At 40.4% G+C, this 25,506-nt stretch overlaps 1 protein-coding gene across 1 annotated transcript in view; it reads left to right on the forward strand.

The window, feature by feature from the left end:
* Positions 1 to 25,506, forward strand: part of LOC6034268 (microtubule-actin cross-linking factor 1, isoforms 1/2/3/5) — a 104,262-nt gene that overhangs the window by 69,855 nt on the left and 8,901 nt on the right. The window contains 18 exon segments of the mRNA XM_038257215.1: positions 1 to 198; positions 201 to 1,259; positions 1,262 to 1,288; positions 1,291 to 1,344; positions 1,347 to 1,532; positions 1,535 to 1,601; positions 1,603 to 1,667; positions 1,670 to 3,515; positions 5,663 to 7,842; positions 7,904 to 8,090; positions 8,366 to 8,431; positions 8,674 to 8,718; positions 9,105 to 9,182; positions 9,927 to 10,216; positions 10,280 to 10,509; positions 12,027 to 12,144; positions 16,166 to 16,326; positions 23,364 to 23,518. Coding sequence (XP_038113143.1) covers positions 1 to 198; positions 201 to 1,259; positions 1,262 to 1,288; positions 1,291 to 1,344; positions 1,347 to 1,532; positions 1,535 to 1,601; positions 1,603 to 1,667; positions 1,670 to 3,515; positions 5,663 to 7,842; positions 7,904 to 8,090; positions 8,366 to 8,431; positions 8,674 to 8,718; positions 9,105 to 9,182; positions 9,927 to 10,216; positions 10,280 to 10,509; positions 12,027 to 12,144; positions 16,166 to 16,326; positions 23,364 to 23,518 — 7,012 coding nt within the window.

Below are 25,506 nucleotides of genomic sequence, written 5' to 3' on the forward strand. Positions count from 1 at the left end.
GGTCTGAGCCACTGCAAGCGACTCGCAAGTTGGCCGGAGATATCGCTGTTGAGGCACGTGCCGCAGGTGGAGACGCCGATCATCTGAAGAACGAAGTTGACGGATTCGCCGATCGTATCGAAGACCTGCACGCTCTTGATGACCGTTGCGGCGAACTTCAGTCCGCTGCCACCGCCGACAACGACGCCGTCAAGGCACTTTTGACCTCAACGAGCTGGAAAGTCAAATCGATTCGCTGTCACCGCCGGCACGTGAGATCAAGACCGTACTGAACCAGTTGGATGAAGTGGCTACGATTCTGACCAAGATTGATCGTACCGCCGAACACGTTGCCAGCGTTGAACGCGCTGGAGAACAACTGGTTGATTCTGGATTTGCACCGGATACTGCCGTCACGCGTGATCAAATTACCTCGCTGCGGAAGCAACTCGGCAAGCTGGACAACCGTGCCCGTGACCATGACGAGGCTCTGCAGAAGGCATTGAAGGCGCTGCAGAAGTTCTACGACCTGCACCAAGGAACGCTGGATGATCTGAACGATGTGGCTGATCAGGTAAAGAAACTGAAGCCGGTTAGCTCGGAACTTGAGCAGATTCGCAACCAGCAGGACGACTTCCGTCGCTTCAAGCAGCGTTACGTTGAACCATTGGTTGAGAAGATTGACGAGAACCGCAGTGGACAGGACTTGGTCCGTTCGGCCCAGGGAGGCGTTCCGACGCACGTTATGGAGAAGGACCTGGAGAAGATCAACGAGAAGTGGAATGATCTGAAGGAGAAGATGAACGAACGCGATCGTCGTCTGGACGTTGGCCTTCTGCAGTCTGGAAAGTTCCAAGAAGCACTGGACGGACTTTCCAAGTGGCTCAAGGATACCGAAGAAATGGTCGCCAACCAGAAGCCACCAAGTGCCGACTACAAGGTCGTTAAGGCTCAACTGCAGGAGCAGAAATTCCTCACGAAGATGTTGATGGATCGTCAGAACTCGATGTCATCGCTGTTCCAGCTGGGTCAAGAAGTGGCCGCCGGTTGTGATGCCTCCGAGAAGGCAGCTATCGAACGTCAGCTGAAGGAACTGATGGGACGCTTTGACGCACTGACGGAATCCGCTCAGCGACGTACGCTGGATCTCGAACAAGCCATGCACGTTGCCAAACAGTTCCAGGATCAGCTTGTTCCACTCACCAAGTGGCTGGATGGTGCTGAACGTGCCGTGAAGTCGATGGAACTTGTGCCAACAGATGAGGAGAAGATTCAGCAGAGAATGAACACGAACGTCTTCACGACGACCTCTCGAAACAGACTTCAGCGAGCTGGCTGACATTGCCGGACAGCTGATGGAACTTGCTCGAGCGAGAAGGTGAAGAACGATCGTTACACCGATTTGGTGCAAGCTAGCGATCATCGGACCGTATTGAACGAATCCCGACAGGGACTGCGTCACCTGGTGCTGACCTACCAAGAATGGAGAACATGGAGAACCGTGCGATTCCGTATCATTCCGGTGCACACCGAGAAGCTGCTGGAACAGATGGACGTGCTGAGCTGAACGAAGACATTGCCAGTCGCTCGCCGAACGTAGAGTCTACCGTCGAAGCTGGATCAAATGAAGCACATCTCATCCGACGACTCGCTGCAAACTGCTCGCTCGCGTCGCTACGGAGAACTGACCACCAAGGAGGTGATCTGCTGAAGCACGCACAAGACGCTCTGCCACTTGTCCAGCAGTTCCATCAGTCGCATATCCGCTTGGTCGACTGGATGCAGGCTGCCGAAGCCACCCTGTCAACTGGAGATTCGAACGAGGTCGACATTGTGCGCCTGGAGGGTGATTTGAGTGAAATGAGACCAGTTCTGGAGGCTGTCAATTCTGTCGGTCCTCAGCTGTGCCAAATTTCACCTGGAGAAGGTGCATCCACGATCGAAGGCATCGTTACGCGTGATAACCGGCGCTTCGAAGCCATTGTCGAGCAGATTCAACGCAAGGCTGAACGTCTACACCTCAGCAAGCAACGTTCCAACGAAGTTACGGCCGATATTGACGAGCTGCTGGAATGGTTCCGTGATATGGATGCCACCCTGCGGGACGCTGATTCGCCAGCCATGACGCCGAAGCTTGTACGAGCCCAGCTGCAGGAACACCGCTCGATCAACGATGACATCTCCAGCCAGAAGGGTCGCGTCCGTGACGTTACCTCTTCGGCCAAGAAGGTCCTGCGAGAATCGCAACCAAACGAGAATACCATCGCCCTGCGAGAGAAACTGGAGGACCTTAAGGAGGTTGTTGAAACCGTGGCCGGACTGTGCGCCAACCGATTGGCCATCCTCGAACAAGCACTGCCACTGTCGGAACACTTTGCCGATTCGCATAGCGGTCTCGTTGGTTGGTTGAACGACATGGAGCATCAAATCTCTATGCTCGCGATGCCAGCGTTGCGACCGGACCAGATTGCCATCCAACAGGACAAGAACGAACGGCTAACGCAGTCCATTTCCGAGCACAAACCACTGCTGGACAAGCTGAACAAGACGGGAGAAGCGCTGATTGCGTTGGTTGCCGACGACGATGCGGCCAAGATCAGCGAAATTCTAGAGTCGGACAATGCTCGATATGCTGCGCTGAGAACGGAACTGCGCGAACGGCAGAACGCCCTGGAACAAGCTCTGCAAGAGTCTAGTCAATTCTCGGACAAACTGGAAGGTATGCTACGTGCTCTACAGAACACGGCCGATCAGGCTAACCAAGCCGATCCAATTTCGGCACATCCGCCAAAGATCCACGATCAGCTCGATGACAACGCCGCCTTGGTTGAAGACATTGACAAGCGTAGCGAGGCATTCGCAGCTGTGAAGCGAGCCGCCACCGACGTAATCTCGAAGGCTACCAACCAGTCCGATCCGGCCGTGCGAGACATCAAGAAGAAGCTGGAGAAACTGAACAACCTGTGGAACGAACTGCAAAAGACCACGAACAAACGAGGCGCTGCCCTGGAGGACACCCTTGCGATGGCCGAAAAGTTCTGGAAAGAGATGCGTGCGGTAATGGAAACGCTGAAGGAGCTGCAAGAAGCCTTGCAAACACAGGAACCGCCGGCTGCTCAACCGCAAGCCATCCAGAAGCAGCAGGTCGCCCTGCAGGAGATCCGCCAGGAGATCGACCAGACCAAACCCGAAGTGGAGCAAGTTCGCCGCACCGGAACCAACCTGATGTCGCTGTGCGGCGAGCCGGACAAGCCCGAGGTCAAGAAGCACATCGAAGATCTGGACCACGCCTGGGACAACATTACGGCGCTGTACGCGAAGCGCGAGGAGAACCTGATCGACGCCATGGAGAAGGCGATGGAGTTCCACGAAACGCTCCAGAACCTGCTGAACTTCCTGGCCAAGGCGGAGGACCGCTTCGCGAAGCTTGGCCCGCTCGGCTCGGACATCGAGGCCGTCAAGAAGCAGATCGAACAGCTGAAGCACTTCAAGGACGACGTCGACCCGCACATGGTCGAGGTGGAGGCGCTGAATCGGTAAGTTGGCGCTAGTTTTGTACTCGAGAGTAGCATACAACCCCTTTTTGTAGAACTGCGTAGAATAACGATAATTCTTATCCCATTACACGCTACCCTTTTTCTGTGTGGTTAAATGTAAACAACAGAGCGTTGAACAGGCAAGATAAATACTATCTATCGATGTTGTTTTCCTTCTGTTTATTTTTTTTGAAATTGGCATTGAATAGGCTAGCAAAATTTCGACCTATTTCTTGGATCTGAACTGAAAGAACCTTAAAAGTATGCGTCATAAAGTTAAAAATTCACCACAAATACGATCACATTCACGGAATTCTTCAAAACTAGGACGTCATAGAAACTTGACTTACTTGATAAAAGTTAATTATTTATGCGGTGACTGTCACGACATTAACCAATGATAGGCAATCAAACGTCAAAATTACCCCCCACTAGAGGGCGCTCAAACTTGGGGTGATGTTTTCATTATAACCTACAGCGAGTAAATTGGTTTGAAATTTGAAATTGTTTTATTTCATCATAAAATCGACATTAATAGCAAATTATACCATTTTCAGGTAAGAAATAAATAGCTTAATTGATATAAACGAAAATATTTTTGTGATTGCCGATTTAACTTGTTCATTATCTGATTCAAAATAAGGGAATGTTTTAATCAACCAAAACCTAACTAATCAATTGAGAATGTAGATTATTGAAGTGGACAAATATTTTTAAAAGTCACTTCTATCATAAAAGCAAAGATCTGCTTGAAAAATGATAATTGATTGATTTTCAAAATTAGCAATCTAACCTCATTCTCGCAATCCGGATCTCAGAATTTTCAATGAAAAGGAAACTTAGCAAAAAATCAAAAAGTCAGTAGATAGAACTTTTTATTTCTTACCTGTTAACTTTATTTTATTCAAAAGATCAATTTTCTATTAAAAACCTTAGAATAGTTCACTCGCCTTTGCACTTATCGCGCAAAACGTAACACTTCACTCGAATTGAGTTTTTAGCTTTGGTTATAGGCCCCCAAAACCAAAGCTAAAAACTCAATTCGCCACCTACATTCGAGTAGAAGAACTTTGGTGCAAGGTTACGTTTACGTTTTTGCGCGATAAGTGCAAAGGCGAGTGAAAACTATTTTAAGGTTTTTAAAAAAAAAATTGATCTTTTGTAATAAAATAAAGTTAACAGGAGGTAAGAAATAAAAAGTTCTATCGATTGACTTTTTGATTTTTTTGCTAAGTTGCCTTTTTCATTGAAAATTCTGAGATCCGGATTGAAAACGCGAGAATGAGGTTAGATTGCAAATTTTGAAAATCATTCCAATTACCATTTTTCAAGCAGAGCTTTGCTTTTATGGTAGTAGTGCCTTTAAAAAATATTTGTCCACTTGAATAATCTACATTCTCAATTGATTAGTTAGGTTTTGGTTGATTAATACATTCCCTTATTTTGAATCAGATAATGAACAGGTTAAATCGGTCATCACAAAAATATTTTCATTTATATCAATTAAGCTATTTGTTTCTTACCTGAAAATTGTATAATTTGCTATTAATGTCGATTTTATGATGAAATAAAATAATTTCAAATTTCAAACCAACTTACTCGCTGTAGGTTATAATGAAAACATCACCCCAAGTTTCAGCGCCCTCTAGTGGGGGGTAATTTTGACGTTTGATTGCCTATAGCAATGCTGCAACTGGAGAGCTTAGTGGCATGCACAGTGTACGAAATTACTCGACTTTTTGACAGATAAACTCGCAGTGTTGTCATCAACAACAATATGAAACGACGATGACATTTCTAGATTAAATTTTCAAAACGACCTATCCCTCATGGGTTTCCTATGCAGATAGGGCCTTTTGAAAATTTAATCGAGAATTTTTAAAAATCTTTTAAAACATTAACGATAGAAATAAAACAAAAAGTGACGTTTATGAAGCTGACAGCAAAAAAAAAAAAACATACAAATCATCAACGATATTTACAATTTTATGTCGCATACACAAAGGGTTCTCAAGATAAATTTGCTCATGATATTCAAAATCGTAATGCTTTTTGCTGTAAAAATATACTTTTTCTTTGTAATTAATTTTTTAATATAAAACTCGTACCATCGCTTGTCCTAATTCCATTGTTCTCCTCCACAACAGGCAAGCGGTCGAGCTGACCGAGCGAACCTCGGCGGAACAGGCCAACGCCATCCGCGAGCCGCTGAATGCCGTCAACCGCCGGTGGGAGAACCTGCTGCGTGGTATGGTCGAGCGCCAGAAGCAGCTGGAGCACGCTCTGCTGCATCTGGGTCAGTTCCAGCATGCGCTCAACGAGCTGCTGGTCTGGATCAACAAGACGGACGCCAATTTAGATGAGCTGAAGCCGATTCCGGGCGATCCGCAGCTGCTGGAAGTTGAGCTGGCCAAGTTGAAGGTGCTGGCTAATGACATTCACGCTCACCAGAGTTCGGTGGATACGCTGAACGATGCAGGCAGGAAGCTGATCGAGAACGATCGTGGCTCGCTGGAGGCGTCCACGACGCAGGAGAAGCTGCAACAGCTGAACAAGCAGTGGAGAGATCTGCTGCAGAAGGCTGCCGATCGTCAGCACGAGCTGGAGGAAGCTCTGCGTGAGGCTCAAGGCTTCACGTCGGAGATCCAGGATCTGCTCGGTTGGTTGGGCGATGTGGATGCCGTCATTGGTGCAAGCAAGCCGGTTGGAGGACTGCCGGAAACGGCTTCCGAACAGCTGGAGCGATTCATGGAGGTTTATAACGAGCTAGAAGAGAACAGACCAAAGGTAGAGACGCTGATCGCACAAGGACAGGAGTACGTGAGGAAGCAGAACCAGCTGCAGGTGTCGGCTAGTAATCTGCAGCACACCTTGCGGACGCTGAAGCAGCGTTGGGATGCTGTCGTTTCGCGTGCTTCGGACAAGAAGATCAAGCTGGAGATCGCGCTGAAGGAGGCGACCGAGTTCCACGATGCCCTGCAAGCGTTCGTCGAATGGTTGACGCAAGCGGAGAAGCAACTGGGCTCGGCGTCGGCTGTGTCGCGAGTGCTGGAGACGATTCAGCAGCAGATGGAAGAACACAAAGTGCTACAGAAAGACGTGTCGATTCATCGTGAGTCGATGCTACTGCTGGACAAAAAGGGAACGCACTTGAAGTACTTTAGCCAGAAGCAGGACGTGATTCTGATCAAGAACTTGCTCGTTTCGGTGCAGCACCGTTGGGAACGAGTGGTGGCGAAGGCTGCAGAACGGACACGTGCGCTGGACCATGGCTACAAAGAGGCCCGTGAGTTCCACGATTCGTGGCTGCAGCTGACGACGTGGTTGAAGGAAACGGAGACTACGCTGGACACGCTGTCGGAGGAGACTAGCAACGATGCGGTTAAGATCAAGAAGCACCTGGAGAAACTGCGCGAGATTCAGCGCAACCTGCAGTCGAAGGAGAGCTTCTACGACAGTACGATGCGCAGTGGCAAGGGACTGATGGACCGTGCTCCGAAGTCGGACGAGCCCGTACTGTCGCGGATGATGAACGAGCTGAAGGACTCGTGGAAGCGGGTCTGCAACAAGAGCGTCGAACGGCAACGCAAATTCGAGGAGGCTTTACTGCTGTCTGGACAATTTGCGGATGCCTTGCAGGCCCTGCTGGACTGGCTGCGTAAGACCAAGGCCCGCCTTGCGGAGGACGGACCGGTTCATGGAGATCTGGACACGGTGACGACGTTGGTCGAACACCACAAGCAGCTGGAGTCGGATTTGGACAAGCGATCGGCGCAGATGCAGAGCGTCATGAAGACCGGCAAGGACCTGGAAAAGTCGGACGAAACACGCGAAACTTCCAAGCACTTGAAGGAGATGCAGAAGTTGTGGGAGGACGTTCAAGACATGAGCGCCCGCCGCAAGTCTCGGCTGGAGGTCGCGCTGAAGGAAGCCGAACGGCTGCACAAATCCGTCCACATGCTGCTTGAGTGGTTGTCCGAGGCGGAGCAGAAGCTGCGCTTTGCCGCGGCCGCTCCCGATGACGAGAACCAGGCCAACGATCTGCTGGACGAACACGCTCGCTTCATGAAGGAACTGCGCGAGAAGGAGTTCGACAAGGAGGAAACGCTGGCGCTGGCCAACTCGATCCTGGCCAAGGCCCATCCGGACGCGGTGCCGATCATCAAGAACTGGATCTCGATCATCCAGTCCCGGTGGGACGAAATTTCCCAGTGGGCGCTGAGCCGCCAGACCAAGCTCGAGTCGCACCTCAAGTCGCTCAAGGATCTGGACGAGTCGATCGAGGAGCTGCTGGCCTGGTTGGCCGGACTGGAGTCGACGCTGCTTAGTGAGTTTCAGTTTAGGTTATGTATTGACTTATTAATTCTAATCGCCGTTTTCTTCACCAGATCTCGAACAGGAACCACTGCCCGAGGAGATCCCGCCGCTGGAAGTGCTGATCGCCGACCACAAGGAGTTCATGGAGAACACTGCCCGTCGCCAGGGCGAGGTGGACCGTGCCTGCAAGCCGCGTCAGCCGCCGCCAGGACTGAAGGAAGCGCGCAAGCCGTCCCGCGGTGTACTCAAGACACCTGTGTAAGTAGACGCCCCCCACACCTCCCTTCCCCTTTTTTTCAGGATGCCAATGCGTTGCGTTGCGTTTTGCCTGCCGTTGCACGAGTTTCCTAGCGTTGTTTAGTGTTGCATGACTAACGATTTTTTTTCTGTTCGCCGCCATTTTGGCTGTTTTTTTCCGTTTTGTTCTTTCTCGGTTTGTATGATCCTACACCACCCTACCCCGTTAACTAAATCGTTTGTGTGTGTGCGCTTGTGTGACCTCCACCACCAACTGACCTCACAACACACAACAGTAAGGGATCACAGCAAGATCTGCGCGAGCACTCGCCCGACTACGGCACCTTAGGAAGAAAGCAAAGGTTTGTTTTTAATTTTGTTTGACACGTGCATTCGTTTTCTTTAACCTCATTTCAGCTCAAACCATTTCGTTGGTTTGTTTTGTTTTACGTTTACTAACCATTGATTGATGCCATTCATTTGTTTTTTCTTCCATTTTTTGCGTGTTTTGTGTGTTTTTTCCGTGCCTACGTTTTCCGTTTTCCCGCCATTTCGCCATGTTTGTACTTTACGTCACCTACACACACACATTCAAACTCTATAGTTTCAAGGGATCGCGCGATCAAGGGCTTAACTCACGTCGTACAAGGTGTGTATCTTTCATTTTAGCTGTCATTTCTCGGTGAACGCTGCTCTTTGACAGCTAACTTACCTTCAACGTAAATCGCCTTGATTGTTTCAAGGTAAGCTATTTGTCAAACAGAACAGATGCAGCGTTCACCAAGGAGCACCCATTTAATTCCCAAACGCATGTCTTTATTCCCCCTTTTTCTTTTCTCATTATCTTTCTCTCTGTATCCTCTGTATGTGTTGATTCCTGTGGTGGTAATTCGGTGTAAAATCTTTGTGTACAAACAAACAAACAAAAAAAAACCCCAAAACAACTTCTCGCCCACCTCAACAAACAACAAACCGTGTTTCTATCTTTGTGTTTGCGTGTGTTCCCTGTACATTACCTTTTTGCCACACAAACAGTCGCGTGAGTCCCGGACGTGAGACCCAGACACCGGAACGGGATCGCCTGCCGCACTACGGTCCACGGTTCTCGCCAAGGTACAGTGTAAAATGCCATCACCTTTCATCTGAGCGAAAAGAAGAGCAGTTTTTTCCGATGCCGAGAAGGAGTTCCAAATTGTTGTGTGCTCTTACTAACCACATACTCGTTCATTGTTCATTGTTAATGTTGCTCATATTGTACTTGCCATCGTGCCGATTTGTGTTTTGTACAGTGTTGTTTTTTTCGTTACGTGATTTTGTGCAGCATTTTGCTTATTGTGTTCCATTGTTTACACATTTTACTGTTGATTGTTTATTCAAAATTTTGTTTGTTTTTATCTTTTTTAAAGTGTCATTGTTTCGGTTGGTATTTTGAAACTGTTATCAACATAATTAAACATATTTTCTTCAAAACTAGATCGAATTAGACAGCTCACCTGTTTACATTAAAGAAATTCGACACCTGTCAATGGTTTGTTAGTTCCTTCCCTTTTCCTTCTTCTCATTGCAAATCCATCTCCTACAGCAAAGCACTGACAGGTGTTATCACAGTTTGGTTGTCAAAAGAGTTGGTTAAAGATTTAGTAGATGAATTTGAAGGGACAAGTAGTTAGATCAAGTATCACGTAAGTTTTTGTTTTTCTTTGAGAGTTTTCAGTAGATTTGATTGGTTTTCAGGACGGGTCCTGTAGTTTTGAGTTTCAAATCATTTCATCCAACTGTCATCCCTCTCGTAGCATCTTCAGCCCAAGCATGCCCAAAACAAAACAAATGCATAACCCTAACCCGTACGTTCCGCAGCAACCAACCCGAAACGGAACTGCGCTCGCCCCGTGCCAAGCTCCTGTGGGACAAGTGGCGCTACGTGTGGATGCTGGCATGGGAACGCCAACGTCGCCTGCACGACCACCTGCTCTACCTGCAAGACCTGGAGCGCGTCCGGCAGTTCAGCTGGGAGGAGTGGCGCAAGCGCTTCCTCAAGTTCATGAACCACAAGAAGTCCCGCCTGACGGATCTGTTCCGCAAGATGGACAAGGACAACAACGGGCTGATCCCGCGGGAGGTCTTCATCGACGGAATCATCGGAACGAGTGAGGACTCCCCGAAGCTGGTCTCTGAAAGCTAATACTAATTCGGTTATCCAATTTCCGCAGAGTTCGACACGTCCAAGCTGGAGATGAACGCGGTGGCCGACCTGTTCGATCGCAACGGCGAGGGCCTGATCGATTGGCAGGAGTTCATCGCGGCGCTCCGGCCCGACTGGCAGGACCGCAAGCCGAAGACGGACGCGGACAAGATCCACGACGAGGTGAAGCGGCTGGTGATGCTGTGCACGTGTCGGCAAAAGTTCCGCGTGTTCCAGGTCGGCGAGGGCAAGTACCGGGTAAGTGTCGCGGTGTAGAGGTTTAAAGGGGGTTCGAGGGGAGCGTCACTCTGTGATAATTTGTGGGATTGAAACAATTTAGTATTTTTATCCAAATATAACTGGATTCTCATAAATTGCTTCATTAAGATCTTCTATTTTCATCCAAAATCAATCGTTTTTGTTGTTCGTTGGAGATGGATTCTAAAAGGCTTGGGTTGATACAGATCCAACATGATCTATCACAAATCAAATAGGTTTGATACAGAATCCTCCTCTACTTAACTAGAATCGTTTCATGATCTTTCACTTCTATCAGAACCAGGCTCGCTGCTAGTGAACACCTCAATGGGTTTTACTGAATGTTGTCGAAATTTGAAAGCAAATATTTTTCTTCTCAGTTGAAGTTGGATTCTACAAAACAAAACTAAGCTTAATGATACCTAATTGCACTGAATTATTTTTTCCGCTGCTCAGTTACTTTCTAAAACAAACTGGGTCCATATCAGATCAAACTGTTTTTTTTGCAGAATCCATCTCGACGGGATTCGTAGCCAGTAATACTTTCTAGATCCTCTTTTTATCAAGAATCCTGATTTCAACTGTATTCATCTCAATTCCAACTAGTACCTTGCAGAATCCATCTTCAAATAACTTGGTCCTTCAACCAATATCGTTACCAGAAAACTGTTTTTCATATAACTGGATCTAAGCTAAATCTACCTGTTCATATGCAGAATCCATTTTTTTCTTAACTCGGATCCTGCCAGAAGCTACCAATACCAAAAAATGCAGAATTCTCCTCTTTATCAAGTATCCTTCTAAGTATAACTGGATCCATCTGTATGTCAAATGGATACTCGATACGTTACTCTAGAATTGATACCAATTTTAAGACTTTACATTTTAAACTGGATCTACGCCAAATATACCTGTCAATATGCAGAATCCACCTTTGCTTAACTCGTATTCTACCAGATACATTTTGTCTCTCCATATAGGCCTTCTATCCCAAACGCTAGTTTGACATTCAGACAATCTGTTAACACAACAACAAACAAAAAAAATGATGTAGTCTAATACCTCCTCGAGAGTAAAGCTTTTGACAACAAATTTAAAGTTAAACTGTCAAACTGAGCAAAATTTGGACTAAAAAAAATGGATCCTATTTGCGAAAATTAAGATGATTTCCAATTAATCATTTATTGAGTGGTGCTTTCACAGCATTCAAATCTAAACAAAATTCTCAACACGCATATTCAAAATAACTGAGTTTTCGACAAATCCGAACCTACTCAGAAATTAGTAAATGGGGCATCTGTAAGATTTGAGTAAATTTCACTCAAAACTAGACGAAAATTGTGTGTAATTCACCCAGATCTGAGTGATGTAAAATAAGGATGAAGATTCCATCGAAATTCCAATGAACAGTCAAAATTTAGAATTAAGTAGGTATTTGTCGAGTGACGCTCCCCTCGCCATCTGTCAATCAGCCAGTATTGTTGTTTTGAATAATTGTTAACCTTCCCTTCCGACAGTTTGGAGACTCCCAGAAGCTGCGCCTTGTGCGTATTCTGCGTAGTACCGTGATGGTTCGCGTCGGAGGAGGATGGGTCGCGCTGGACGAATTCCTGGTGAAGAACGATCCTTGCCGAGGTATGTACACGCTTTTGTTTATCTTAGTTTACAATCTATATAATTATATATCAACTTGATTAGAGAACACCAGTAGCCACTAGTGAAAAAAAAAGATTAAATTCAAAATTCTTTAGAACATTGGGTAAAACTCGATACCTAAATCTTTAGAAGAGATGCCAATATACATTTCTAATAATAATGACAATTAATATCTACACAAAGCAATGCCAGAACAGGAAGAGGATATGGTTATTTAACATTTTTGGACATTCGCAAAAAAAAAAAATCCAACATATTAATCCTTGGTTCCAAGAGGTTAAAACCAAAACAATCGCGAAATTCTGTTTATTAACAATACACCCCCTCGCAAAGCCAACGGAATGCCTTGAAAAAACATGGCCGCCAAACATAACCGCTGCTTTTACAACCAACCGCTCATGAAACTTCACGATTAATTTTTAAAAACAAAACACACACAAACACATGCAAGCTGACTGCGAATTAACCAACCCCTTAATATTTAAAACAAAACAACGATGTGATCGTATCGAGAAATTAAAAGTGAGAGTGTGTGCAACATGGAGTTAAACTTTCTGTGAAGTTGCTGTGAAGATTACCATAGCACTTTGAAAAGTTTAACTCCATGTTGCACGCACACACTCTCACTTTTAATTTCTCGATTTGTGGCTGATGCGCGTGACTTTGTGATTAATCGCTCTAAACAACAACAAACAAAGCTCCTTTTCCCCTCGTTCGATTGAACAAAAACAAAACAAACAAACTCTGCCTGTGCAAGCGCTTTTGGCGAACGATTTGTAATACTAATCAAGATTCCTTCTTTTCTTTCTTTTTCTTCTAACCAAACCACCCTCCGCGTGTAATCAAACAAAATCAAACTGATCGGTATTTTCGAAAATGAAAACAAACAATACTTATTCCATTGTTTATTTACCAATTTTTGCCTTTATTCTCTTTTGTTTCGAATTAATTTATTTTTCAATTATCGCTTCTTACTTCATATGTTTCGTTTGATTCGTTTGAAACCCACCCCCCTCAATCTGGGTGTGTATTTGACCTCCCCCCTAAATCCAAACCCATAATCTTGTTCCCCAATTTCGTGTGGTGTCGACCCCCTCGAAAAAAAAAATGCATGCCCACACACAGTTGCGCTAGTGCTTCCGCTTCCGAACCCGAACGATCCGCGCCAGCACGAGGCGTGCTGCCCCCTGTGTAAGCGCCCCGAGCTGAGCTTTAGGCAACTGCTGCTCTGGCAGAAGAAAAAGTTTCAATTTCAACACCTCTATGATGTGAATCTGTCAAAAGGCAGGGGCGGCCACGTGTCGCCTCGTTACATAATTTTAAACGAAAAGAGTCAATAATCTGATTTCGAAAGTTAACTTTCTTCCACTTTTGCGTCAAAATTCTTCTGTCCACGTTTTGATTTGTTTTGTTTACAAACAAACACACACAGTTTTCTAGTTTTTCTCGCTCCTGACTGTTTGTGAAATGCTGTGATTTTTTCTGTATTTGTAGGTTTTAAATCGCTTTTTCATGCGATGGCAACTAATAAAATATTGTCGCGCCCCTCGAGCGCCACGTGTTGTGCTGTCAGTTTGACAGCTAGCGTTCGCGAGCGAGGGGTGCGTCACTCTCGGTGTTGTCATCGCTTGAGTAGAGTACGAAAAAAGTGATTCCGTCCAATCTTTTTGGGCGACTGCTGTTTTGTTAGTTTTTCAATAAACAAAGATTCTATTGCCGTTTGAAGAGTTTGTGTGATTTTTTTTACGTCCTGAAATATTTTTAACTCTAGTTTTAAGTGTGTACAGATCGTTTCATTACTCATCGTTTTGGTTCTTTCTTCACCTATCCCATTCAACCTGTTTCTTTGTGTTCTTTCTTGTTTTGTGTGTTTGGTTTACTAACATCTTAGTTCGATTAGAAAAGGGGGACGTCCGCGAACAACTCGACAAAGTCTCGATGACTTTTTTATATTGATCAAAAGACATTTTATCAGTGCCTTACGCTCATTTAAAAAAAGTCATTTCGGAGTTCTCTTTTAACTCAGTTATGGGAACTTATGATGTTAACATTTTTTTTCTCAAATTTGGGTGAATTGCACTTAAAAGTCTAGTTAAATTCACTCAAATTTTGATGAAAGTTTACCAAAAATTAGTTTCAAAAATTCTCCCACAAAGTTCAATGTTGACAAAATTTGCGATAATTTTCACAAATGATACATTTTAAAATGGCGTGGATTTCATTTCAAGCAAAACAATGTAAATAAGTAAAATTCAAAATGTTTAAAATAAAATCGAATCCAAAGCACAAATCCCCTCGGTCAACGAATGGATTAATTGTTAAACTGACTGCGCATCATTTTGGCAGGTCTCGTTTTTGACCAGGGACTTCACTGTCTTTTAAATCAATTTTTCAAAAGATAATATTTTTTTAAGATTTTAGAAATAAAATCAAAAATTCAAGTTTAATGCCCCTCGTTTGTCAAAGTGACTTGTCAAACTGTCAGCGCTTTATTTTGACAGGCATTTTTTTTATTTATTACACTTCTGAGATTTTGAAATTCTTTAAAATAACGGTCATGCAAATGTTATTTAAATGTTTAGTTTTTTAACATTGTTGAAAAAGAATAAGTTTTAAAAATTCAATTGTAACGCCCCTCGGTCCCCAAATGAACTTATTGTCAAACTGACAGCGCGTCATTTTGACAGGTCTCATCAATAATTCGAGGGGAACGACATTAGCTAAATTTATAAAAGTTTAAAAAGTTTTGCTAAAAATGTCAAATTTTGAGGGATAAATTTCGAACGTTCGCCACCGTGGGAATAATTCTGTCAGCGCCTGCTTGTCTACTAACCAACTTTCTAACACGGAAATACACGGTATTTTAAACGCTTTTATCTTTAGTTTGTAACTCACCCGTAGATTTTGCGCTTTAGTTGGCATCACTTTTATTTGTATTTTTTGTTTTTCTTCCTAGGAATGTATCGTAGTTTTGTTTAGTTTTTCCATTGTTTTACTTTCGTTTTGCTACAATTTGAGTCAAACATTTTGCACCCAGTGTTCGTCCCAAAATCATTTTTTTTTTTAGTTTTTGCTTGTGTGATTTTTTCATTGTGCTCTCCCGCTTCCCTCAAAATGACACAAAAATTGGAAGAAGATAATGAAATTTTGCATTTCATCCATTTTAGAAAAACGCAAAAAAAGAATCTCTCATTGCTTCAGTTTGCCTACAGACTCTCACAAAGCTCTTGAGTAAAACAAAACATTAAATTTATTGTAAGATTTAGACAAATTTCAACAAGTTTGATGCCTAAATTGAAACACACACACCATTTAAAAACGATTCGTTACTCATGATTAAGTTTGTAGTTTTATGGTTTGATTCTGTTGATATTAGTTTTTAAGTATTGTTTGATATTTGGATTGGAAATAGTCGTTTTTTGTGCAAAACAAAATTTAACACGCCAAAAATGACTATTTCATCAAAAACCGTATACTTTACTAGTTTGTAGTGTTGTATTTTTTATAATAACTTGTTTTGGCTTTTTTGAATTGGTTTATTTATTGTGTTATGTATTTCTTTTTCTTTACATCTAAACCGTTCCTCACCAACCTTGTGTACATCCCTTCCTGAAATATCCTGTGGACGCTCCGACACTTAAACACACTCAAAAACACACACTGTCAACACTATCGTAAATCGTGTATCTCAACATTGGTGACGGTTTACCCAAAAAAAAATATCCTGACCATCCGACAACCCAATCCGGATTTTCTCCTTTAATTTCTACAATTTTATTTAAAAACGCACATTCCTTTGCACAACCCAAAACCTACCTTCAACGATGACCCAACCTCGACCTTTAAAAATACGACTGATTAAACCCCTCCCCCCCTTTTTTGTACTATGAAAACACAACAACAACCCTCCCCCCATGCCCCGCCACCACCCCCTTTCTCTAACTCCGCCGCTTCTGTGACTTTCAAAAAAAACTCCGCGTGTTTGTGTGACGAAACTCAGCCAAGGGACGCACCAACATCGAGCTCCGCGAGCAGTTCATACTGGCGGACGGCGTGTCGCAATCGATGGCCGCGTTCAAGTCGCGCAAGTCCATCTCGACGCAGGGCTCGGGATCGACCCAGGCGGGCTCGCCCATCCCGACCCAGGGCCCGATCGTCAAGGTAAATATCATTCGCTGTTTCCCGAGAGATGAGAAGAGCTAGTACAGAAAAACATACATTCCCCATAAAAAAAAACTTCAGGTGTCGTTTGCTCTCAAAATAATCATCAAAACTTCAACAAACAATATTAAAACCTAATCCTACGTCAAACTACTACTTCAAACCCGTTTGAGAGCAAATGACACGAGAAGCCACGCAACCTCGTCTTTGGTAGCATGCTCTGCTACTTTAAGCTCCTCCCCCTTCAGCACCACCACCACCACCACCAACACAAAACCCGCCTCCTCCGTTACCGAACAGCTCAAGAACTCAAACCGAAGTTACCCGAACGTTAAAAAAATCTCTCACTCTCTTTGTCTCCTACTCTCTCTCTCACTCTAGTGTGTTCCTTTAGTTTTTCTCTCTCTCTCTTGTTTTGCCGTTCTCTGTGTGTAGTTGTATCTGCACCACCACAAATAACTCCTCCCCCCCTCTCGTTGTCGTCGTTGTCGCAAATTGCACTGGATATCTTGGATGGTGAAAAGTCTCTCTTCTTTGAATCTTCACGGGTGGGGAAAAAAGAAGTGTTTTTAGTGTACATAAAACATATCGGACATTTTTTTATAAAGATACAGTCTAGATTGTTTCTTGGATGGTTTATTTTTATTTTACTTTTCTGGAAATATTTTTTCTTTCTCTCTCTCTGTGTAAAACTCACTTTTCTATCCAACTTCTGTTCACTGAATCACATATTGAAAAATATTGTTTTACTAGGTGTGTAAATGGTAGAATTTTTAAAATAGATAATGGTGAAAGACTACAAGTGTTCTTAAAAAGAAAGGATTGTTATTATAGTTTTTGTTTTGTCTTTGAAATAAGTAAATATTTCTTTTTATAACAGTTCAAGCTATAAATAGTGATTCCCGAATTTTCTGTCTAAACTTGGCAACATAAAAGCTTTAAGAATTTATTTTTTAATAAAATATAAACAATCTAGATAATGTCCATACTCGATTATGCGTATGTATTCAGATAAAAATACTTTAAAAGAGACCCCGTTCGTTTGACGACAGTTGGTGTCAAACCATCGGGGTTTAAGTGTACTCTGAAGGAACTTTGAAACCTTCGGATAATCGTGTCTGGACTGTATTAAAAAATAATAAGCAATCTTAAATTTTCTTAACGGCCTTTTTGAGATTTTGAGATGATGATGGATAAATGATTAAAAACCCATACGAAATTTAAGCAAATTTATTTTATAGACATTTTTTGATTGTTGATTTCGCAATTTGCATGCGTCTTCGGTAATGTTGCAAGTATTTGTTAGGACTATTATGAAAAAAAAAGTTTTTATGGACTTTTTATCATAATCCGTATTTTAAGATTTTCGATTTTTTTTGCTTTGTTTTAGGACTAGAGCGTCCAAAATTCCGGGGAATTCCCGGAATTTCCCGAAAAAAAAATCACTTTTAGAAATTTCCCGGGAATTCCCGAAATTCAAGCAGAAGTATACATTTTCTTACATTTTTGGAACTATTTTTTGAAATTGAAAAGAAAAAAAAAGTACAAACTCAACAAGATTTTATTCAATTAAATGTATTGTTTGTTTTATATATATTTAATCAGATTATCAGAAATTATGATATCAGAATTATTTCTGATAATATTAATTTTTGAAGCAACTGGGAATAGATCTTGCTTAATGAGTATTAAATTATTACAATTAGGTTAGCTTTTAACAGATTGAAGTTATTTCATCAAAAACAATATTAACTCTTTACCTCCAAATTAAAATTTAGATTTTTTACGTTTTTGTTTACCATAATCAAATGAGATGAAAATTGAATTTGTACAAAAAGAATTAATTCAATTGGTTGTAAGAAATTACAATTTGAAGTTAAAGAATTATGGAGCACTGGTAAAAATAGGGAGGGTTATATGTGAAAAAAATAGAAGACTTTTTGTGGAATGATGTTGATTTATCGTATAATTTAAATCATGTTGCATAATAATACAAAAAAATCATTGAAAAATTACTTTCTATTGTTTGTTCTCAAAAAATGCAAAAATATATTCAAAGCCTGCGAGCAATTCCATGCCAAATAGGGAATCGGTTGTACCCGACCCTCTCCGATTTCGATGAAACTTTGTAGACATGTTATCCTACGCTTATATAAGCCATTTTTGTGTATATGGAGCCAGTTCCACTTGATAATGACATTTGAGAAGGGCGTAAGTGTTTTAAATATTTTTGTAATTCGGAATTTAAAAATTTCTGTATCTCTAAGCCGTTGCATCGTATCAAAAAGTGGTCAAAAACAAACTTGTAGGAAATATGACGGGCTTTCCGAAAAAAATACACTGAAAGAAAAAAACAATCTACTTTAACGAGATTTTTCGATTTTTAAGTTTAAAAGTCAAATTTGAGGGGGAGCCCACGATTTTTTTTCGTTCAAAATTTTTGTGAAGATAGCCTAAAATGTTACAAAAAGACTCAAGAAAAATGCAGGATGGAGCAACTCACCTAAAAAAAATACAAAAATCATTTACTGAAACTGTTTTTTTGAAAAGTGCTCTAAACGTCAAAATTTTCACGAACCGATAGCGGAAATCGATTCTCCAGACAATTTTACATAAAAGTCTCCATATTGACTACTGTCCTAAGTCCAATCCTTGTGAAGTTACAGCGGTTTTAAAAATAAAAATTTTGAAAAAATAGGGTTTTTGATGGTTTTTTGCAATTTCTATATGACAGACTTGATTTTTCAGTCTCGAAAATATTTTTACCGGAAAGCTCGTCCAATTTCCCATAAGTTTGTATTTGACCACATTTCAATTGGATGTATGGGCTTACAGATCGATGCCTCTGTGCTCTCTTATGCTAACTAGATAGGAAAACCAGCAAGCTAAGAACAAGAGAGCACAGAGGCATCGAGATATAAGCTAATTACATTGCTCATAACTGAAAACAAAATATTTTTTCAGTGTGGTATAGTAACCTGGATAGTAAATTAGCTTAAATCATCAAAAAAATGAGTTATTTTGAAAAGTGGTCAAAGACAATCTTATGGGAAATTGGACGAGCTTTCCGGTAAAAATATTTTCGAGACTGAAAAATCAAGTCTGTCATATAGAAATTGCAAAAAACCATCAAAAAACCTATTTTTTCAACATTTTTATTTTTAAAACCGCTGTAACTTCACAAGGATTGGACTTAGGACAGTAGTCAATATGGAGACTTTTATGTAAAATTGTCTGGAGAATCGATTTCCGCTATCGGTTTGTGAAAATTTTGACGTTTAGAGCACTTTTCAAAAAAACAGTTTCAGTAAATGATTTTTGTATTTTTTTAGGTGAGTTGCTCCATCCTGCATTTTTCTTGAGTCTTTTTGTAACATTTTAGGCTATCTTCACAAAAATTTTGAACGAAAAAAAATCGTGGGCTCCCCTGCAAATTTGACTTTTAAACTTAAAAATCGAAAAATCTCGTTAAAGTAGATTGTTTTTTTTCTTTCAGTGTATTTTTTCGGAAAGCCCGTCAAATTTCCTACAAGTTTGTCTTTGACCACTTTTTGATACGATGCAACGGCTTAGAGATACAGAAATTTTTAAATTCCGAATTACAAAAATATTTAAAACACTTACGCCCTTCTCAAATGTCATTATCAAGTGGAACTGGCTCCATATACACAAAAATGGCTTATATAAGCGTAGGATAACATGTCTACAAAGTTTCATCGAAATCGGAGAGGTTCGAGAAAATAGTACCTGAAAAATTCCTGTTTTGGGCTGGAATTGCTCCTGCTTCAAAAATTTTAAAACATAGGGTTGTTTTGAGTAAAACCAACACTAAAAAGCTTTACCATTTGTTCAAGAGCTGAAACCAGTATTTATCACGAAAAACATAATTTCTGCATGTTTTTTTTCTCATTTTCAATAAACTGGTCACAGAGACAAGTTTAAAATTTCTTATCAAAAAATATTAAAATACATTTTCTTGTAGTTGAATCATTTTTTACATGCAGCCAAGTTGTTAATTGATCTTCACACTTATTTAAACCATTAATGTTGATGTCCTATACAATTTTGTTGCAAAATATTAATTAAAACCAAGATCATAACTATTTTCAATAAATTTAAAATTTCCCGGGAATTCCCGGGATTTCCCGGGAATAAGGCTGAAAATTTCCAGTTTCCCGGGAAATTTGTGACCCCGGGAAATTGGAAGCTCTATTTAGGACCAATCTTTTGTACCATACAGAGATCGGTAGATTTTTTTGACGCATAGCTTTATATTTTTGAAGAAATAGTTTTTTATCGAATTTCCAGCAAAGAAAACTTTTTAAAATCATTTTTTGATGTAAATTCATATTTGCAAATTGCAATCGAAAGTACCGTAAAGCGAGGTAGAATTGAAAGGGCTTTAATTTATTTTTTGAGTATTTTCCGATTGGGAAGGTTTGTCTTAAGATTAATGTTTTTACTGGGTTAGGCCACACAAATTTAATTAAAAAAAAAAAACAGTGAATATTCCTATTTTTAATTCTGTGGTGACTATCAATCCGACTTCAAAAAGAAAACCCATGATTCTGGTTAAAATCGGGTTTAAAATATGCAAATTTTTCTTTTTACGTCAAACGTACTAATACTATGTTTGCAGCTATAGTTTTTAAGAAAAAATGTGTATGTTTTTATTTACTAAACGAAGCTTTTTAACAAAAAAAAAACAAAAAAAAATGGTAAAATTAAAAAAATATATTTTTCCTTAATTCTTTAAAATTAGATTTATTTATAAAAATAACGATTCATATTGCATTTTAAGCCAGATTCGAAGCACGAAGTTAATTTTTTTTCTGCATAAGTTTTTAAATTTTATATAAAATTTGTTCTACTGAAGAATGCCAATGAATTTGAAAAAGGATGCGTTAGATTATGAGATTAGATTGAGCTGGTACAAATTTTATTTAAAGTTTGTGTCTCAGCAATAATTCAGCAACTTACTGCAAAATTACAGGATCTCAAATTAGCACAAATCGACATTTTTGAAGTTGAAGTTGTCGTAAACGCTTTAGTTTCGTTATGGTATGGACAAATTTGAGATCCCTGGACACTCTCCAATCAAAAGAATTGAATTTTAGTGAATTCACTGACAGCTGATAAAATTGTAAATTGCTATGGAATTGTCTTAAGCAACCATGCGCACCCATGTTTATCTATGGGGGGTAACAAAAATAAGGGGGTGCGCATAGTTGCTTAACATGATTCCATAGTATTTATACCCAAATTTATAATTTTATTTATTGGAACGAAAATTCACTAAAATTACTTTCAATTAACCCTTTCAAGCCAAAATTCAAAACCAAAATTTTCAGATCTAGCCTATAATTTTCGTATGGTCATAAGAATCATTTTCCCATCATTAATTAAAAAATATTTAACAGCTTTAAAAATACGAGTTGTGACATTAACGTTGCAAATGGTTTTAATTAATTTGGAGGAAATTGAATTTGGGATTCGGATTCAGCGATAAAACAACTGTGTGAAAATTTCTCAAACTTCAAAGTCACATTCTTATTCCTGACGACTTTGCCGATCGGTATTCAAACGAGTTCCAGCAAATATTCTGTTTTAAACTTACAACATTAAAAAACAACAACACTTAGTCTCCGCTTGGACGTCGTATCATTCCCATAAGCTTCTTGGCTTGTATTAGACATCAGAATAGATTGCCCATCCGCAATAGAATGTCCACGCTTTGGATCAGTTGTGTGTTTAGTCGTTCCCCAAAATTCCATAAAAACAAAACACTTGACACATTTCCTCTAAAAAAAAAAACAAATCCGTATCCCTTTCCCCTTACCTAATAATCTGGCAATTCCAATATCCAATCCTAAAAAACAAAAAAAAAAAAAAATCAAAAAAGGTACGTATCTCCCCCACTCTCATGAAATTTCAAACCGCATCCATTTTTTGAAACCCGTGTTTCCCGTGTGTGATCCATGCTCGTCGTTTGTCTTTTGTTTTTTTTCGTTATGTTGCGTGTGTTTTCCTCCTTTTTTAATTTGAAGTTTTTTTTGTTTGTAAAATTTGCGCCTAAATCACCGGCGCAAAGTCCGATTCTCCGTTTGTTTGCATGTCTCTTGTGTTTGTTTTTTTTTCTTGCATCGACCAAAATTAAACCAAAAACTTGCCATAAAATGTGTTGTCGTTGTACCAACCAGAGTTGTCTTGCTTTCCGTTGTGTGAACCATTGTTTGTGTGGCTGCTCGTGCTCGTCACCATCACAGATTGACTCAATAACAAACAGCAACATCTCAAATTAAAAGTTAGGTGAAGAAATGGCTGAGGCTCCCGCAAAAGAAAGATCAGGTTGTTAATAAACAGATTAAGCGGGTTCGAATCCTGGATCGATCGCGATCGCGAAAGTTAGCGAGCCATAAAAGAAACCCCACGTAATGGCCATTCCCTGCTCCTCAGTTCCGGCATTCGATTTGTTTCACGAATGCACCCTTGAAAAACCCTGTTCCTCCTCTTTTCCGCAGCCGACGAGCATCTGGCCGAACTGATGCCCATTTTTGAGCAGTTGCGCGCCCAAGGTAACTTGCCCTGTACATATCCGCTGCACGTGACCTCGAGTGGGACCGCGTTTATGCGCGGCACGGGCTCCCGCTCGACCCCACTCAGTCCACATGCGCCACACTGCCATCCGTCGACGCACTGGGTAAGTGTTCCGGTTTTCTCCGTTGTCCAATTTCCTCCCAAAAGCCGGTTTCCCACCCTGTGCGATGTTTTTTTCTCTTATGGTGGTGCGATGTTTTCCCCTACCCCTCTCGAATGTGATCTAAAACGTCGTTCTTGCGTGCAACTTCGGTTTGAGTCCTGACTGTGGTGACAGCGAAGACACCCACCTCCTCCTCATCATGTCGTCACACATCTCTCTCATTTTCTCGAATTTTTCGTCGTCGCATGCTATGATTTCAGCGAGCCATAAAATGACACGTGTTTTATTTTCTTTTACCCCTAACTTAAAAAATCTTCCAAAATCACAAATTAATTAGGTACGAGAGCGCTCGTCCAAGTCGATCTCGATGTCGCGCCCGTCCCGGTCGTCGCTGTCGGCCTCGACGCCGGATTCGCTCAGCGACTGCGAGAGCAGCATCGGAACGCCCGGTCGCTTCCAGACGCCGAGCCGTAAAACTTCAGTGCCAGTTAGGTAAGTCGAACCCAGTCCTTTAAAAATTACAGGGAAGTCTGTGTAAACTGGGATCAGTAAAAGGGGGAATAAATTCTTCGAGAAAGGATTTGCTTTTGAAACGTCTGTCAACTGCGCCAAAGAGAGCTGAATTTTAATTTATTTATTTATTTATTTCTTTATAAAACAAAATAACAAAACGCAATATTAATGCACAAGTAGAGCAACTAAGAAATAACTAAGAACAAACTCATGAGAATGAAAACCAGCTAACGAAATATTAATCAATATAATCAATAAATATAATCTTCTTATTCAATCTGTTGAGAAATGTTTGACAAAAATGATCATTTCGCTTTGTAAGTATTCTGTAATTTACTCCCAAAATACTAAAAAATTTAATAACGTAACTTATTAAACTGATTCAACAAATTCGTATTTCAATAAGTAAGCATGCACCCAAATCTTCGTAATGGAATATTACCTCTTTTTGGAGTAATTTCACCTGAAAAATGTGTAAAAATGTGAACGTGATGAAAATTCACCAATTCCTGATGTAATATTACATTTTTTTTTGACACAGAATCACAGAAACATTTTAGAAGTATCTTATTTTATGCAGCACAACACGTTAAAGATATTGACGAAAAACACATAAAAAAGAAGGTCAAGCCTTTTGTGCTCCTTCTTTCGCCTTTTGCAGTCAATGAGAGTGTCAGCAATCGATTACTCATGATTTTTTACATTGAAAATATTTTGAAGGGGAAAACTGGCGGTATCAAAAGATCAATTTTTGCCAACTGAGCAATGGTCAATACCAAACGATCGAAAAACAGAAGGTCGAATGTAAAAGAATATCAAAATTATTAGATAAACTAAAAATTAGTTTTGTTTTATCAATGTTATATTTTTTTCTTTTTTTCTGTGATATTTCTGTTACTTTTACAATTTTTTCAAAAGGTCATATCTTGATTATTTCTTTGAGTATGAATATAATTATTTTTGGTTTAATAATTTTAATGTGAGTTTTTGTCCTTTAAATCATGAGAAATCCAATAAAAAAATTTAAAAAAATATGGATTCAGACATATTTTAAACAACTTTATGTTCTTTCAATAAAACATATTCATGTTTCCATAACATTTATGTGAGTTCTTCCATTGTTTAAAACATGAAAAGGACTCTAAATAGTTTTATTTGTTATTTACTTTATTTTATTGAAACATGTTTGTAAATTTCTTCAAAACAATGTTTTTTGTGTATTTTCTGTGAGTTTATATATTTTTTGTTCTTGTTTCAATATTATTTTTGTGAGTTGCTCCATTCTTTGAAACATATTTAAAGGAAGGTTATTATATATTTTTATTCTTGTTTATATTCCTGCATGTATGAGCAGTTCTCAAAATCTTGTATGAGAATAAGCCTGTATTCGAACTTATGTCAATGGATGTATATACAATCCATTATTCTACTGGTTTCTTAAATATTTATATTCTCAGTTATATTTTTGTGATTTTTTTTCATTCTTTTGAACAAGGTCATTTATTTTTAAAGTTTTATGAGATAAATTTTTAAATTGGATAAATTTTCAGAATTTTGAAGTCTTGTGATGCTCTTGTTTCTGTCATATTTCTGTGTAAAAAAATGATACCATTAGTAATGGTCCATTACACAGTGTACGAAATGGCAAAATAAAGTGGAATAAATTCCTTTATTTGACGTCCTAGCCAAATGGTGTCTTGGGAAGAATTGTTGCACTTGATAATTGCATTTTTTTTAATTATCGACATTCAGCTTGACGACCTTCCAGAGTCTCAACCAAGATCTAACTTTGTTGGATGACGCTTTAGAGCTTTGGTGTCTTGGGAAAAAATGTAGAGGAGAAAATTGCATGAAAGTTTGTCTAATATGCCAAATTTCTAGCTCTTGATCTACACGAGATACACGTCTTTTTTGCAACAACAAAAAAATGCAAAAATGATCGAAAAATGTACTTTTTTGTCGTGAAA

This window comes from Culex quinquefasciatus, chromosome 2 (genome assembly GCF_015732765.1).
Source record: "Culex quinquefasciatus strain JHB chromosome 2, VPISU_Cqui_1.0_pri_paternal, whole genome shotgun sequence".
Classification (NCBI taxonomy): domain Eukaryota; kingdom Metazoa; phylum Arthropoda; class Insecta; order Diptera; family Culicidae; genus Culex; species Culex quinquefasciatus.